The sequence below is a fragment of the Podarcis muralis genome, chromosome 4 (genome assembly GCF_964188315.1).
Source record: "Podarcis muralis chromosome 4, rPodMur119.hap1.1, whole genome shotgun sequence".
NCBI classification, from domain to species: Eukaryota; Metazoa; Chordata; class Lepidosauria; order Squamata; family Lacertidae; genus Podarcis; species Podarcis muralis.
In genome coordinates this window covers 79,214,376-79,232,099 of record NC_135658.1, presented here as the reverse complement: position 1 = coordinate 79,232,099, position 17,724 = coordinate 79,214,376, and the positions used below count along the sequence as shown (strand labels likewise).

The window sequence follows — 17,724 nt, the reverse complement described above, 5'->3', positions numbered from 1 at the left end:
ATTGCTGCTGATGTGATGTTCTTCCCTCCCGCCCCACCCCCCTTCTCACCAGCTCAGAACACTCTACCAGCTATTACGAGTTCCTTGGCGTGAACAGCTGTCAGGATGTGGTCCACTTGTACCGGCTGCTCTGGTCCTCCACTGTCTTGAACATCATCGGGTTGTTTCTTGGCATAGTCACAGCAGCCATACTTGGGGCATTTAAAGATGTGGTAAGTCTCGAAATGCTAGAGGCATTTTATACCGATGGGAGTCAACGCAGTAGGCCTCGGGCTTCCCTGCAGAACATGTGGTTGGGGCTATTGCACAAGGAATGTCTGGAGGGAGGGGATTAACTCTTTTATTGTCAAAAGTACACCTTTGTACTTTTAGGAAAAGGCATATCCCCCAGACCGATGTGCCTTGGCTGTTGCCGTAACTACCTCATCGGGTGCACACCTAGGAGTAGCAGAGAGACCCGAGCTGTGGATGAGAAGGAGAAAGATTATGCCTGCATGTAACCTGTTTCTGCTCCTCCCTGTTCAATCCTCCCCTGGTCCTGTGGGAGGCAGTGGAGCAGGAGAAGTGGGGGCAGTAGGAGAAGATGTGGAAGCCCTTGACTCTACACCAGCCTGACCTTTCTTTTGTTCCTCTTGCACCTGTTCTCCACTCTCCAATCCTACAGCTTCTCCTGCTTCTGCCTCTTGTCTCCTGGCTGTTAATGTCTCTTCCAGATCACAGATCCCTTCTCCCAGTGCCCACTCATCAAAATTCAGCCACCACCCCTCAGTGTCCAGACAGTCCCTGACATCTTGTATGTTGTTGTAGCCTAGCCTAGAACTTTATGTGAAAGGGCAAGTAACAAAAATAAAATAATAATGTTTGGAGGTGCTAGGTATAGAGTGCTAGGTTTACCCAGAGGTTCCAGGGTATCTGGAAGTCTTTGCCTGTGCAGCTTTATGTGTGAAGTCCCCACCCCTGTTGATGTTTGCACTGTACATGCAGACACCATGGGGTGAGGGGAGGACTTCTTGACAAATGTAGCATCAGGGGTCAGGATGTTTCGTGCAGCTCTGCTCCCATGTTGTTAGAACACCTGAAGGCTAGCATATCGTCACCTTGACACATCAAAGGTGCCCTGCACATGCAGATTTCTAGCTGCATGAGGAACTGCACATACAGTTCCTAAGTCCTAAAGCAGCCTTCTTCAACCTGATGCCCCCCAGATGTTTAGGACTACAACCCCCTAAGCCAAGAGTTGTAGCAAGAAATGTCTGGAGGACACCAGCTTGATAAAGGTTGCATTTATCGTTATGGTTTCATGAGTGCTGCAGCAGTAAGGTGGGGGTTTTTTTGGCCATAATTATTTTTTGACTGCCAGACCCAGTCTTCCCACCCCTCCCCCCTCAAATGTCTGATGTCATTGCCCCAAATCTGTCTATGCCGGCATTTACACCACAGATGATGGGTTAAAGTTGGGATTTAGGTACATACATGTTCAGCAGCCCACTGATACTGAACGCCCAGAGCTGCTCTGTGCACTGAGGCCTTGAAAACCCATGGATTTCAATGGAATTTAAGCAGCCTAATTTTGCACAGGATTTTTGCACTTTGCCATTTTTTGTACTTATTTTAATGGCGAAAGTTGTCTTGGTTTAGTCTCCCCCAAGCTGCCTATCTGCATTTCATGCAGCTGGTTGATACATTACTCTCTGAGATGCTCTTGATTCCTCAAAAGACAGGCAGACGCTTTCTAAATTATTTGTTTAAGGCATACGTGTTCTTTTGTGACCTAGATGCCTGAAAATATTGGTTGGAACAGTAATCTTTAGGATGAAAACCACAGGCAGGATAAATAGAACTTCCTTAGTTCTCTGCTTGTTGTGCTCATGTTGGATTTCCATGCATCTATTAGCCGAGGCTGATGCCTGAATATGCCAGCACCTTTGAAAGTCACACTGAATTTGGAGGACCTGTGTATGCACCAAATATCACGTAAAGTTTCACGTTGAGCTAGCGTTTGCCATCTTGTAGTTTAATGTCAGGTGAAAGAAAGGCAATTCGAACCAGTAAATCTTTTCAGAGTTTCAAATCCTTATTCCTGGATTTGGTTCTTATGAATACAATCCAGCTGGAGACGACTGGCACAAGGTCCAAACAGTGCTATTTCCAAATGCTACTTAAGTTGTTAATAGGGAGCAATTGCAGTTTCCCACAATGCATATTTTGTCATGGTGCCTTCCTGCTCTTCAGGCCACAAAGAGAATCGTAACCATTTTTTAATTTTAAGTTTGCATGCCAGTTCCTTACAGCTTGCTCAAAGTATTGTTAGAGATTTCGTTGAGGTTAGCATTCAAGTCCCAAAGCAAATGGCAAGGAAATAAATTGTGTCAGTTGTACTACACAAGCGAGTGAAAAGTATGGACAAATGGTTTCTTGGTGCCCTCCAGGCTAAATTCCTGGTATCTACTTTGTTGCTGGATTTCCATGTTTGTTTGTGTGAAGTAAACTGCTAATAGATTTGAGTCACTTCCCCTCTCCTTCCTTGAGCAGTGTCAAGGGTCAGCACTGGACTGGGAGAAGACATTAAATAGAGCAGGGGCAGGCATCCAGCAAGAATGCATGGAAGTAAGAATAAGTGAGGGGAAATGGAATTGTTCTTCTAAATGTCATCGCCCCCTAAAGCTCTTAAAAATAGCTCTTGAATTTATGAGGAGGTAGCTTGGCATGATAGTTAAAAGCTGTGCACATGAGTAAAAAAATTGCTGCATGTTCTTTGAAAATTTGACATTGAGAGGCTGGAGATGGGGTGGCCCTTACGTTGGCCTGGGGTCTTACTGTGGAGGAATCATAACATTCAATGCACATTTGAAAAGAAGAACTATTTACAGGAAGCCCCACTATGCTTCCTTCCCATCTCAAGCACTCTTGACTAGTGAGCGGTTTCTGAAAAAATGTTGAATTTGGTGTGTTACCATTTGCACTGTATTCTGCTACTGGGTTGCTTTTGTCGGGTAGTCACAGCAGTCAGACAAAATAGAGAGAATGCTCAGTGAAATAATTTCCCCCAACCAAGATACCTACCTTTTAAAAAGAGGAGCTTGGTGCATTTGTTCCACAGATGCAGTTGGACTTCCACAGCGACATTTTTATAACTATTTGTAGTCCTTCAGAGAAAGGCATTTTCCTTACACTGGCAGCTGCGTGCTCCTTGAAATGTGTAAAAGTGGAAAGCTATTCCTATTGCACACATTTTGGTCTACGTTGAAAGTTGGGCAGGGGACACAATACATTCTAGTGTGTTAAGGTCACAGGCAGGGGATGTGCCTGACTCAGCTCCCTTCCTTCAAAGTGTTTTGCAAGGAACAAATAGAAGCAGGTTTGGCACCAAAGTGTTTCAACATTTTTCTAAGGTAAAAGGTGTGGGAGGCGGTGGAGGACAGGAGTGCCTGGGGTGCTCTGGTCCATGGGGTCACGAAGAGTCGGACACGACTAAACAACTAAACAACAACAAGGTAAAAGGAAGAGATGGGAGTTTTATCTTGTAAAAAAAGTCTTCTCTTCCCCAATCTGCAGATGTGGGATAGCATTTTGCCTCAACTTATATCATGCTGTTCACGAAGGTGTCATTCAATGTACCAATGGATATGGAAAAAGTAGTTGATGAATATAAAAATTAAGCATGGGGCATAAGCAAAATGTACTGATCTAGCTGTCTTCCACAGGTGCCTCTCTCACAAATTGCCTTCAGCTCTGGCCCTCCACCACAGATTCTTTACAATCCAGCTCAGCAGATTCTGACGTATGCTGGGTTTTGCCCTTCTGCAGCAACTGTTCCTCATTATGCTTCCTACCATTTACCCCTTCAGGTATAGTAGAGGAAGAGTTCCACTTCCTTTAACTGTAAATCAGATGCACCGTTATGGTGCTGCTAGACTGTGCTTGTGGCGGTTGTTTGTGTGTGGGGGGGTGGGGGGGGTGGTATGTATCAGACTAGCACTGAAAGTAGTTTTCAGCACTTTTAAAATAATTATTCACAAATCAAGTGTTATATTGTTTGTTTCTACTACAATTTAATATGTTATATGGCCAGTGTCGCAGGTGCTCTGCTGAGAACACAGAATCAAAATTGGAAAGACAAGCCAGAGCTGCAGGAATGACATACGAGCCGACAATGTGTGTGTGGCTGGGTGTACACAGCAGGGATAGGGAACCTGTGGCCCTCTAGAAATTGCTGAGCACAACTCCCATCACCCCTGACCACTGAGGGTGATGGGAACTGGAGCTCAATGTTGGAGGGCCACAAAAATTTCCCCTCGTATTCAGTGTTGGTGAATTAGGCCACAGAATCATAAGTGTTGGAAGGGACCACAAAGGTCATAGAGTTCACCCCCCTACAATGCAGGAATCTTTTGCCTGAAGTGCGGCTTGAACCCATGACCCAGATATTAAGAGTCTTATGATCTACTAACTGGGCTATCCCATTGTGAGTCTCTCTGTGTATACCAGGGGTCAGCAACTTTTTTCAGCCATGGGCCGGTCCACCATCCCTCAGACCATGTGGTGGGCCAGACTATATTGGGGGGGGGAGGGGAATGAACGAATTCCTATGCCCCACAAATAACCCAGAGATGCATTTTAAATGAAAGCACACGTTCTACTCATGTAAAAACACGCTGATTCACGAACTGTCCATGGGCCGGATTGAGAAGGCGATTGGGTTGCATCCGGCCCCCGGGCCTTCCCCTGGTGTATACCGTAGTTTTCTGCGTAGAAGATGTCCCCATGTATAAGATGGCCCCTATTTTTAGGGACTCCAATTTAAGAAAATAGGGGGGAGATTGCCCCATGTATAAAATGACCCACAGTTTCCCACATAATTTTAAAGTAAAAAAAAACCTAGTCTTATACATGGAAAAATATGGTATATTACTGCAATTATGCATAAGTGATGGGTTTTTAGTTGTTTTTTTTACATATGTTTATATATATGCCTAATACTCTTTTGAAGTCCAGTTAGCAGCTAATCACCGAAAACCTTTTGTTTTGCTACAGCCTACCAACAATTTCCCAACAGCATCATCTACCGATATTTCTTTATCCGACGACACTCAGCCACCATCTCAGTCCAGCTCTAACTATGGCTTGCCTCCCAATGCTCCTCCATTATATACACCATATTTCCTGTCAGGTGAAAAGCCTCCACCGTACGTACCATAGCCAAGACACCAATATCAACAGGTAGCAGGTTTAAAAACAAAAGCCTTGGCAGAAATGTGTGCTAACTAGCTAGTGGTCTTTCAGGAGTCTCATATTGTGTGGCATGTTATTTATCAGCTTTAAATCCAAATAACATGTTGACAAGATAATGATTGCAAAACAGGCAGGCATCACAGACAGATCAGTCAAATATTGCATGCAGTCCTTTTCAACCTACCTTTTAAACTAACATGCATCCCCCTGCACCTACAAAGCAATTATTATTCTTAAAACAGAGCTAAGATCTAGGTAGCCACATACACCCTGCACTTGGATAGTAATGATAAATCTGGTTTATCATAATGGAAATGAATTAGGTGAGCCTTGGGTTCGTGACACTCCTTGTCCTCTTCCAACGCAGCTGTAATGAAAAGTTCATGCTTTTGTTTCCTTTTCCAGTTAACATGGTTTAGTGTTGTCTGAACCCTAAAGTATGGTTAATCTTAATCGTGGCTTACTGAAAAAAGCCCCCCAAAAGCCACAGTTAAGACTAACCACAGTTTGTTTGCAATTGCACGTAACACTACTATGATTTGTCAAACACAGAATCAAGTTTTTGATATCCTTCTCACAGTCATACTGATTATATGGGGACACATGAACTAGAAGCTTACCTAGATTTGTTCCTGTAACAGTTTATGGTTATGTCTGAATGCAGGCGTTGTGCGCTTGGTGGCCCAAGATACTAGAGGCAAATAAACAGCCCTTTATATTGCAAGGGGGTGTCATTCTCTCTGGGTAGAGATGGAGCTATGCAGATACACATCTGAGCTGCATGTGCAGCAGTTCACTGCACAGTGGCAAAGCCACTTTGTATGTAAATCACTTCACAAAGCTGCAAAACTCTGGCTTCTTACTTTTATTTCCTTATTCATAAGAGTTGGGTTTAGAATCTAAAAGGGAAAGATACTTTTATCTTTCTTTCATGGCATTAATATCTTCTTTTGGGTGGATAGGTCTTCCAAAAGATTGTGATGGTTATTTTACAATAAAATATATTGTGTGTAATATATTTGTACTTTTAGTCTATGCATGTTATAGATGAGATGAAATATCATAATTTAATATGAACTGTTTTTCCAAAGGGTTAAAATATACTGAAGGATCAAAGTATTTTAAAATATTTGGATTTATTCTCTTGTCTCAACAGTTGTACTGTGCAGTAGTTACTGCTACTAAAAATAAAGTTATCTTTTCCATATGCTACAGATTCAACAAGCGATGCAGTATTTAATGTTGGTACATAACAAAAGGGGGGGCTGTATTAAAAGCTTCTGTTGCTATTTACAGGGAAGCAACCTTTGGCAGAGGTTTGGAATGAGACTGGGAGTGGCTTTGGTTTCAGGATTTATCTCAGGATGGAGTCCACAGGCTACCCATTTCTAGCTAGAGTTTTTCACATTATGTAGAATGAGACAGCGGGGTGGGTGGAGGATAATGATGAAGAAGGAAAAGGACTAGAAAGCAAGCAGGACATGGAGGCGGTTTATACCAGGGCTGTGGAACCTGTGGCCCTTGAGATGACATGGGACTCCAACTCCCATCAACCACAGGCAACATATATCTGGACAGCCACAGGTTCCCCATTTCTGAATACGGTTGATGGAACAGAACAGGCAAATATAATAAATGGGATTTTTTAATGAAAAGTTCAAAATTCAATGTAAAGAAAGGAAATGCACACTTTTTTTGGTTGGAGGGCTGTAACATAAAATTCAAAGAATTGCTAATTTTGGGAAGTATTAATTAGATATGCTCACATTAAAACACAAGCCAAACTGAATTTCTTACCCATCCCTAACTATGAGCAAATTGGAAGCAAGTGGGGTGAGCATCAAAAGGGGAATAAGTGCCAGGGCCAGCTCAAGATATTTTGCTGCCTAGGGCACAGCAGCCACTCCCAGTGTCATGGTGCATAGGGACCCTGTACCCCTGTTCCATACTTACCTCGCTACAGAAGAGTGTTTGTGTGATAGACTATAACAGCTAGAGGAGAGAGTGCAGGCAGTGGGGATAAGTCTTTATTCTCCATGCTCCATATGTAGAAGTTTTGCATGTAGTGAGAGGGTGGGGGAGGGATAAAGTGCTCTATTCCACTGCTATTTCTGCACCCATGCTGAAAATGCAAACCATCTGTCTCCAATACTCCTAAGTGGGAGGAAAAGCCTTGTCATTTCCACTGGGGAGAGTAGAACATACCAAACATTGTGCGTATGGATGTGCTAGAGAATACATAAAATGAAGCAAACTATTTCATAACAGAGACTAGCACCACTCAAAGGACTTAATGCAAGAGAGCAAAGTATTCCCGCCCCACACAAACAACAACAAAACAACAACAACAGCAACAACAACAGCCACCTCGCCAACATATAGAGGCCGTTCCAGTTCGTAGTGATCTACTCTGCCATGATTGATAGCACTTGCTTCTGGTTTAAATGCCAACAGCTCCATTGCTCATGTGTTCTTAAAAGTCCATCTCCCTCCAATAACTGCTATCACTCTTTGCCTTTTCAAAAAGCCTCAGACAAGTTTTTCTGCCTAGATTCATTAGAAAAAGACACAACCTAGTTGCCGAATATCATCAGCCAACAAAGTAACCAAGCTTTGATATAAAACTCTAATATTGCTCCAAATCAACATGAATAAAGTAAAATTCCATCTAGAACACAGACCATCATTGCTTCAGCTAAGTCCAAAAAAAGTTCTTATATTTTATTCTTTCATATTTCATTAAATCAGTAAGCAGCATTTGGTAATAAAAAAATACAGAACTATTTTTTAATCTTCCAGTCCACTCAGAATATATTACCAGTTGCCACATGGCAGGTATGACCTGCCTCTTAACAACTCACCTTCGGCAATAATTTGCAGCTTTGGGTTATTAATATCAGTTTTCTCAACTATTTACAAATATATTACATCTTTGAAACCCTCCCAAGCAAAGAAATATTTCAATAATTAATCTGACACACGAGTTTCAGTAGCTCCTACATAACTTCAGTGTTCAAGAGAACTATACACGCAGTGCTGGAAGTCTGAATAATTTATATCATATTTATATTTATATTTATATATTTATATTATAAAGGAAAGCATTGAAATGGGACTTTTCTGAATATAAAACGTTTGTGTGTGTTGCAGTGGCATCTATTGACCAGTCTCTATTGGAGGACAAGAATGAGATGTGATGTCATTGGACTTGTAGACAGCTTCATCTAGATCCACAGCTTGCTTGTTAACTTTCACTGTCATGCAGCCACGGTAGAAAGCGGTGACTGGAGTTGAAGTGACAGGAACATCTGTATGTTTTGTTTTGTTTTGTTTTTTTAAAAAGAGAAGGAAAACATATTCAATAAAGGTTACCACCAAGTTCCTCATTCTTGTTAATTCTAAAACAAAACATTTTTTTTCCATTTAACATTCTAAACTGTACATGGGGCTATGACTAACACAGGCTATGGGAATAGCTAAGCTGCAAAATTCAGGGAAGCTTTCGCAGAAGGAACTTCAACTGTACTTAGGTTTCTGCATACAAAGAATTAGAAATTGTTCCGGGATGTAGTGTTTCACTGCTTCTTCTCTTTCTCGAATTTTGTTCTTGTCTTCCTTTCCAAGGTCTTCTGTTCAACTGTAAGATAAGTTTTGGCACCAAGGCAAGTTTAGCCTGCAGGTCTCTTCCCCTCAGGACTATCTGCACTGATAACAGCTTAGGATTCTGTCTGGAAAAAGCTCCCCCTTGTAACTTAACTCCTAGACAAAAGGTCTGGATTAAGCATTACATAATTTAGGACAGAGGCGACTTCTGATGAAGTGTAATTATCTGATAATCTCATTCTGTGGAAGATGTTCTCATCCCGCTTGCCATTCAGTTTTGAATTATCTACAGCTCAGCACAAGCTGGCTGATGTTATCTGAAGGTATGGATGTGTTCCCAGGGCTTGGGGTATGGTCCAAAGGAGCATGAGGTCACCACCTTCCTGAAGCTAAGCAGTGCCAGGATGGGAAACTGCCTGGGAACTACATATACACCACCTTGGGCTCCATGGTGGACAAAGGGGGCACTCATTCCAATAGATGGTGGCTAAGTGCACATGTAGGGACGCGGGTGGCACTGTGGTGTAAACCACAGAGCCTAGGGCTTGCCGATCAGAAGGTCGGCGGTTCGAATCCCTGTGACGGGGTGAGCTCCTGTTGCTCGGTCCCTGCTCCTTGTTCGCGACTGGACCTAACCGTCAGGGGTCCCTTTACCTTTAAGTGCACATGTAGCATTGTGTGGTGTGGATGCAGGCAGAGGAGTACAGAAACCCAGATAAAGATTTAGCAAATGACTTATATGTGCCTAGTGCTGTTTGATAGAGGGATGATCACCCTGTCAGTGACAGAACATGCATATAGGCTATGGAAATATTTTCCTTACTATTATTGGGAATCAGCCAAATAATATTTTTTTTAGTAAAAGGTGGGAAGGCAAGCTGCACTAGAGATGTTTAAGATAATATATCTGTCATACACCTTTGATCACAGCTGTGTTGGAATTGGTAAAAATCTTTTATTAGATGCCTACCAGTATCCATGTAAACACTGAAGCAGGAAGAGAGAGACAGGATTTTAGTATAAGCCAATACATGAAGAAATCAGCTTATATCAACATTATTGCTATGTCTAATTTATAATCCACCTGCAATTTAATCTGCAGAGAATCATTCTCTCACTCACATTTGCACGCACACACCATGATTTCAGTTTTTGACCTAACAACCTCTGTAGCTGTTCCTGTGTAGCCTTGCCTGTAACACAAACTGGATCTGCAGGAATTAACAGTGAACCTTTTGTGGCAAAGAGAAACACAGTCTGCAAATTCCTGCAGAGCAGGGTTCCGTTAAAGACACAACTACAAGACTTTGATCAAAAATTGGCAAACGTAAAATTTGCAAAAAAAGTAAGTATCTTGTGCTCTGGTGGTCATGTAACAAACAAACAAACAAGCTATGCATTGACATCTAATGTAACAAAAATTGGCTTAAACAAAATGCTTCTGTGGAGGAAACTAAAAAAAAAGAAAACCACATGACACTTTTTGCAGCAATACCATTAGCATTCTAATAAAAGTAAATTTGGGGGGGGAATTTTAAGGTATAATTAGGTAAAAATTTAGGTAAAATTAGGTAAAAATTTATCAGTGTGATTGTATTTTGCCTCTTAACTACCCTTTTTTGAAGAAGAAGAAGAAGAAACTACTTTAGGAAGAGACTTTGCAACTAGCTACCATGTAGAAAAACTGAACAGATACGTAGTATTTATTAAATATATTCTACTATTCAAATTATGCTGCTATCATATTCCCTAAAGCACCACCAATGGACAATAGTTAAAACCGAAAAAGTAACCTATTGGGAAAGATCCATCCACTTTGCATGCTTAGAGTCTTCCAGGTTTGCATGCACTGAGACACTTTCCATAGACATTTATTAATTTATACATTTCTTGCTCTTCGATATTGAATAATAAAACCAACTAAATAAAACCAAAACAAACAGCATTAAAGCTGTTTGAAACCAGGGACATTGAAACCAGAGCCTATAAAGATTCAAAAACCTATCAAAATAAACATCTAAAAGGCCTGGGCACCAAGAAAAAAAGGAGAAGGGTCTTCAGTTGCCAAGCAAGCCTTCCTGGGGATGACAAGCCAGGGCACCAACACTAACACATCCTCTTTCATATCACTGCTCCCCTCACTTCCAAAGGCCTGTAGAAGGGCCTCTGAAGAAGATCTCAACATCAGAGCAGGAATAGCAATACTTTAACCTTTGCTGATCCTAAGCTATGTGGGACTTTAAAGACCAGCACTTGGAACTGTGCCTGAAAATGCATGCATCCTTTACAATCCATGCCTTCTCCTGCTGAAGTTATTGCTTAGGGCTTGTTTGATGTCCAGAAAAAAAAGTCAGGAAGAACTCTGCACTCCTCAAAAAGACACCGGCTACTTGGGAGAAAAATAACTGAAGCATAAAATATTTTTGGTGGGGTGGGGCAGGAAACATTCCTGCAGATGCAGACATCTGGTGGTATTTCCATTCCACTCCCCCAGTACACTAGAATTTCTCTGCAAACCAAAACATTTTAACCCGTGTGTCTCTAAAAGCAGACACCCAGATTTTATCGCTCCAAAAACAGAACAAAGGGTGATGCCTGAGAATGTTTCCACACTGAGGAAGTCTCTTATTCCAACACTATTTTGTGTAAATAGCCCAGATTTAATTCATCAACATGAATGGGACTATACCTTTGCATTCAAAGTGGAAGCAGACAGACTGGATTGTTAGCTTTCACTCCTGTCACATTAGAATCATAGGGAGGATCTGCTGGCCTTTACAGGGAGATCCGTATAACACCAATCTTTATGTAGTATAATCTTTCTAAGAACATTTCTCTGGCCTTTCACAGACATAAAACATATGTTGCCTTCTCTTTCAATATTTCTATGTGCTCCCTTATCTAAGCAACCCTCATTTACTACAATGGAATGCAATTTAGAATAATGATCACATTTGTGAGTTCTGCTTGGGAACATACTATTTTCCTTTCCCATCCTCTCCTGATAAAAAACACCCTTCAGGTTCAGTTGTGCTTCATTCTCCAAGCAGGCCAAATTTCAAATGGCAGGCTATAGATGTCACAACAAGTCATGCTTTATTGTGACAGGAACAAGTTGCAGCAAACCTCAGGCTCACAGAAACCCCCCTTTTCTCATCTGCAGCCAGGAAGACAACAACTTCAGAAGTTTCTGATTTCAGTTTGCGTTAACCTGTGGTTTGTTGTGTTATCTGGCACAATAAACCGCTTAACACAAGCCAACATACTATGGTTGCAGCCAACTTCAAACCAAAACAAACCACAGTCCCTAGTTTGGACACATCACCAAGACAGGGATCATAGTATGTGGCTCCTGTATGTACTAGATATGAAGCAAAGTGAGAGTCACCTGTGGATTCATTGTAAACTATTAACCACAGTTTACTGTGACATGTGAATGCTGTCCAAGCAGAAGTAGAACATGGTCACTTCTAGTGACTGTTTGGCAGTCTACATTCTGGACTGCAACATTTGATACTCACCTGGCAATCCTCCCACATAGGTCTTCACAGATGATTGCAGGTAATTATCCAAGAGAGACAAATTTTCTTCTAGCTGTGAATGGCTTAGTTCACTCTGTCCTGCAGTGCCATCCACAGTCATCAATATTTGACCTCTGTCAATGGAGATGTCAATCAAGTGTTCCTGTTCATCACAAATGCTTACTGCTAGTCTGCACACCACTGTGTTCTTCACTGCCAAGACAATGAACTGAATAGCAAGAAAGAATAAAGAATGAGATGGAAAATGGAAGTTATAGATATTTATAGGAAAAGATAGCACCAACACACCCTGTTACCTTAGAAATATTTAAGGAACTTGAGATACTATTACCAAATGCAAGGATTGTTCAAAATTGTAGTGGACAACCACTCCCAAATACACTGTTATTCCCACTCAGCAGAAAAGGTATGGGAAGGTTTGCTTTGAAACTAGCCCACAACTAACTCTGTTTGAATTCAAATGTTTCTCCTCAGGACATTAACCACATGAACTGCTTTGCTGGGTAGGTCTTAGAACCATCTAGTCTCTAGCACTGCAGTGGCTATCTAGATATTTCTGGAAAACTCATAAGCAAGGCATTAAGCTAGCAGCCAACAAACACAGCTTGTTCTGCAGAATGTGGTTAACCAGTGGTGTACTACACCTGAACACGGGACATGCCACTTTAGCTATTATGGCGATAAGAAATGGGCAAGAAGGGACCTGCATAATTATGGTGGGTGAAGTGAGCAAAGAAAAGCAAGCTGAGGAGGTGGATGTTATCTTTCATTTTTTTACCTCTTCCACCATCACTGTCTAGGTCTGTGAAATGCTACTGGCTAAGAATTTATTTCTTGTTATTAAACATTTAATACTAGCGTCAAGGAACGCCCTCCCATCAACGCACAATCCAGTGCCTGTTTACTCAGAGGTAAGCCCCACTACATTCAATGATGGTTACAGTCTTACAATATAATCCTGTACATCTCTACTCAGAAAAAAGCCCCATTGAATTCAGGCAAGAGGGTATAGAATAACTGACTGTATGATTCGAGGCATTATTACTAGAAGTAGATTCCACTGAATTCCGTGAAATCCAGCACCTAGCACAGCCTTAATCACTCTGTTCAGTTAATTATCATAGCCCTGAGTTCTGTTCCCACTACTTTAGTATTCTGCTTTGTGGAACTTCATTGCTAATGGATATAAATCTCTGGCCATTAATTAAATTTATGTATATATTATGTTGTGGACATAGTTAGAAATCTGCTGGTACAATTTCAGTATCTCCCTTGAGTTCAATAAAACCATTCACAATTCACAATGTATCAAAAGAGAAAATGGAACAAAAAGGCATAGGTTGCAACTCAGTGAATTCGATTATGGGTCTTAAGCTCAGTGATCTCCCTGGAAAAGACCCTGATGTTGGGAAAGATTGAGGGCACAAGGAGAAGGGGACGACAGAGGACGAGATGTTTGGACAGTGTCCTCAAAGCTACCAGCATGAGTTTGACCAAACTGCGGGAGGCAGTGGAAGACAGGAGTGCCTGGCGTGCTCTGATCCATGGGGTTACGAAGAGTCGGAAACGACTAAACAACAGCAACAAAGCTCAGTGATAGAGCATCTGCTTTGCATGCCTATGTTCCAGGTTCAATCCCCAATGGCATCTCCAGTAGGGCTGGGAATGGCCCCTGCCTGGAATCCTGGAGAAGGCCCTGCCAGTCACTGCAGAAGACAATACTGAGCTACATAGAAGAAAGGTCTGGCCCAGTATGAAGGCAGCTTTCTATGTGTCTGCCCATAGAATTCTATTGTGATGCATCTGACAGTGTGGACTCCATGGCCTATGAAAACTTGCTGTTGCTTTGCAGCAGTTCCTCACCACAGCAATGTGACTCCCTATTTGTGTTATTCTCAACTCTAACGGCATCAGGTAACATCTAGCAAAATAAATTTTCATGCCTGATTTGTTGGGAGTATTTAAGTGGGGGACATCAAGTCTGAGGTGGGGAACCTTAGGCCTGGGGGATAAATGTGGCTCTCCAATCCTTTCTATATAGCCCTCTGGACTCTCCCCAGAACACACCCACTCCCTCTGTGCCACATGTTTCTCTAGCTCTACCTCATACCCTCCCTTTTTGTGTGTGTTTTTGGCTGGAATGGGTCCTTTGAACCCTGATAATGCCTCTTGGATGCCTGGATGGAGGATAAAGAAAGATGATGGGGTGTGTGTGTGTGTGTGTGTGTGTGTAGAAAACATAACTATTGGAATTGCATCTTTAGTCTGGCATGCTGCCTTCTCATCCTGGTCCTAAAAACTTCAGCCATACACCAAATGAAAACAAAAAACTAAAATAATACCTGTATTTACCTGTTGTTTAAGTTTCTTGGTGGAATGATAGTCAATCAGAGCCACTGATAAAGGGACTGTTGCTTCACTGCTGATGAGGGCAAAGAGCACCCCAGTATCTGTGGCTGGTCGAATCAGAATATTTACTTTTACTTCCCATTGCTTCACTGTTTCATTGGTGTCAAGTGGTTGGGCTACAGAAAGAAAAACAGAACTTAGGTACATAAAAGTTTCAAATAGTCAAGCACAGATAAGATTTCCTCATCTGAGGGGGGGACGGGGACGGGACAGATAGCTACATATTATTAAATCACCAGTATAAAGGAGAGTGCCATTCTATACGAAACTATTTTAACTGCTCTGTTTCATCCATCTTACAGAAAGTGCTATAGCCCTGTAGATTGCTTGAAGCCAAGGTTAAGCTTTTTAATCAACAGGAAGACTTCTGATTGCCAGAGGCTATCAACCTGCCGTACTTGGGGATCCTTCAATGTGAGTCATCCAGCTTCTGCATCAGCCGTGAGCTTTAGGAAGTAATTGAGTGATCTGATATCAACGAACCCAAGGGGAAAACAAGATGACTTTCACAAAACTCACAGCAATATAAATGTATAAATAGAACGTGGTCCACATGACCTAATTGTACCCCCAGGTTCTGTTCTCACTTATTTCAGTGTTATGCTTTGTGGATGGATACCAAACTAGCACAATTTGTTTTGTTTTTTAAAGCGTCAGTTATTAAATTGGGAGCAGAACGCCTTTGGGGGGGCTATTATTTGCAGCACATTTTAATCTTCCTTGTTGTTGTGGCACAATTCACCATGGAAAATTTGTGGTGCTCACTGCTGATAATTCCTGCTATAAAGCATCATGGGGACAGGATGAGTCCAATCACCCAGCACACTTGCGATTGTGGGAAGCAGTCTGACTGATACCTGTCTGCATGTACAACAAAGGAGAGATAGATCAGGCATCCGGCTTGGAGACAGGTCAATATCACAAAGATTCACCAGTATGTTTTATAATCCCAAAGGAAGGGACTTCTCTGGATAATAAAAAGGTAAAGGTAAAGGTACCCCTGCCCGTACGGGCCAGTCGTGTCCAACTCTAGGGTTGTGCGCCCATCTCACTCAAGAGGCTGGGGGCCAGCGCTGTCCGCAGACAGTGGCCAGCGTGACATCACTGCTCTGGCAAGCCAGAGCCGCACACGGAACGCCGTTTACCTTCCCGCTAGTAAGCGGTCCCTATCTATCTACTTGCACCCGGGGGTGCTTTCGAACTGCTAGGTTGGCAGGCGCTGGGACTGAGCAACGGGAGCGCACCCTGCCACGTGGATTCGAACCGCTGACCTGACGATCGGTAAGTCCTAGGCACTGAGGTTTTACCCACAGCGCCACCCGCGTCCCTCTCTGGATAATAAATAATAATAATAAAAATCTGTCCAACTGATCATCTATCCTCTATAAAATATTAGTTTGTTAATTTCCTCAATAGGGCATCTGGTGCCCTATTTTTTTAAAAAAAAACCTAACAGAAAAATGTATTAATAACTTTTTATTTTTTTATTTGTATTCCTATCTCATCCTTGCTTTCAAAAGAACCTAGGGGGTTGATGGCATATGTATACAATATATTGAATTAAATTTTTTTTGTACTTTGCATTGCTAAATTTAGGGAGAATTTAAAACAACCTATTTAAAGATGCAACTGCTATACAGAAAGAAATGATCCCATACAACAGGGAAAAATGATCCCGTACAACAACCATATATTTTAAACTGCTTTTTGAAGCCTTCTATATCTTTCCTTCTATCTATCCATGCACACAAGTGTGTAGGTACGCATATATAATCATCTGATTTTAAATGCCAAGGTTTCGCTTGACCCATTAATTCTAGATAGTCTTCTTGGGTATGCACTTCCACATTAGACTTTCTTCTTGTGAGTAACATTGAAATAACACAATATAGGATATGTTCAGGGAGCAAAGGCCAAATTCAATCTTGGCTGAAACGGATGTGCATGTAAATCACCTTCCTAAAGGCCTCTACTGTGTTCAGTCTGTGCAGGATTATTAGTCCCAACTCAGCACATGTCACTGAGAAGGTGACCACATCGACTCTCAGTGTAATCAACACTGCCAGAGGGCCACAGAGAGAAAAATGACCCTCACCATTGCATTTTAACCCATAGGGAATGTTTCACCAGATAACAAATCATGGAAGGCTTTGACCTGACCAAGAAAAGTCCGAACTGAAATATAAAAATACACTGTGAAGTGCAAGCAGCAAAAAGTAAACCAGAGTTTTTTATATTGTGTGGGGTTTAATATACCTAAGATTTTTTCTCTTTTACTACTTGAACCTCTAATTCAGGTTGAGCTTTTTTTTATGAGGAGGATATGGCAATTTTAAGACAGCACTCCTCAACTGACTCTCTTTCTCGGCAAAATTTAAATGCGCATTTTCTACAGCATAACACAACCAGACACTTACCATAGCTGAAATTAAACACAGCAAAACCATTGCCAGGGTAGAAGGAGCCTCTTCCTGCAACCGCAAAGCACTGCATCTTATCATTCACTCTCACTGTCTCTTGGATGGTCATATCCTCGCCATTCAGCCAATTCCAGCCCCTCATGCACCCGTCCATTCTTGGGTTAATCTAACAAGATTAAGTGCATGGCTTTACTTTCAGTTTTTTGCCGAATTTGTAATGAGGGATATGGGTTAAAAACATTTTATAAATTATTTTTTAAAGACTTGAATACCTCTCTTAAATATAAATATTTCCAAGCTGGGGCACAGAAAAGCAATAAAATCATAAAGTAACAGCAAATCCAAAAAGTCAGGTTATGTCTTTCAAAGATACTAAGATGGCCTTATGTGAAAACGAATCATTATATAAATCTGCGGTACAGCTGCACTAGGAACACTGTGTACAATCCATGTCAACCTCAAATGGGTATCACAGTAATGGAAAAAAGTTATGGCAGCTTCCCTATGAGAAAAGGCTA

At 41.7% G+C, this 17,724-nt stretch overlaps 2 protein-coding genes across 3 annotated transcripts in view; one reads left to right on the top strand and one right to left on the bottom strand.

Moving 5' to 3' along the window:
• The window catches only part of TMEM255B (transmembrane protein 255B), a 37,822-nt gene extending 31,856 nt beyond the window's left edge, over positions 1–5,966 (top strand). For both annotated transcript variants that reach the window (XM_028728042.2, XM_028728043.2), the window contains 3 exons: positions 53–212; positions 3,705–3,848; positions 5,035–5,966. In XM_028728042.2, coding sequence (XP_028583875.1) covers positions 53–212; positions 3,705–3,848; positions 5,035–5,199 — 469 coding nt within the window. In that variant the 3' untranslated portion in view covers positions 5,200–5,966. The remainder of the gene's footprint in view (positions 1–52; positions 213–3,704; positions 3,849–5,034) is intronic.
• Positions 5,967–7,928: 1,962 nt separating this feature from the next.
• GAS6 (growth arrest specific 6) overlaps positions 7,929–17,724 on the bottom strand; it is a 45,921-nt gene continuing 36,125 nt past the window's right edge. The window contains exons 12-15 of the mRNA XM_028728037.2: positions 17,204–17,372; positions 14,730–14,902; positions 12,357–12,585; positions 7,929–8,540 (exon numbers count right to left, since the gene is read on the bottom strand). Coding sequence (XP_028583870.1) covers positions 8,389–8,540; positions 12,357–12,585; positions 14,730–14,902; positions 17,204–17,372 — 723 coding nt within the window. The 3' untranslated portion in view covers positions 7,929–8,388. The remainder of the gene's footprint in view (positions 8,541–12,356; positions 12,586–14,729; positions 14,903–17,203; positions 17,373–17,724) is intronic.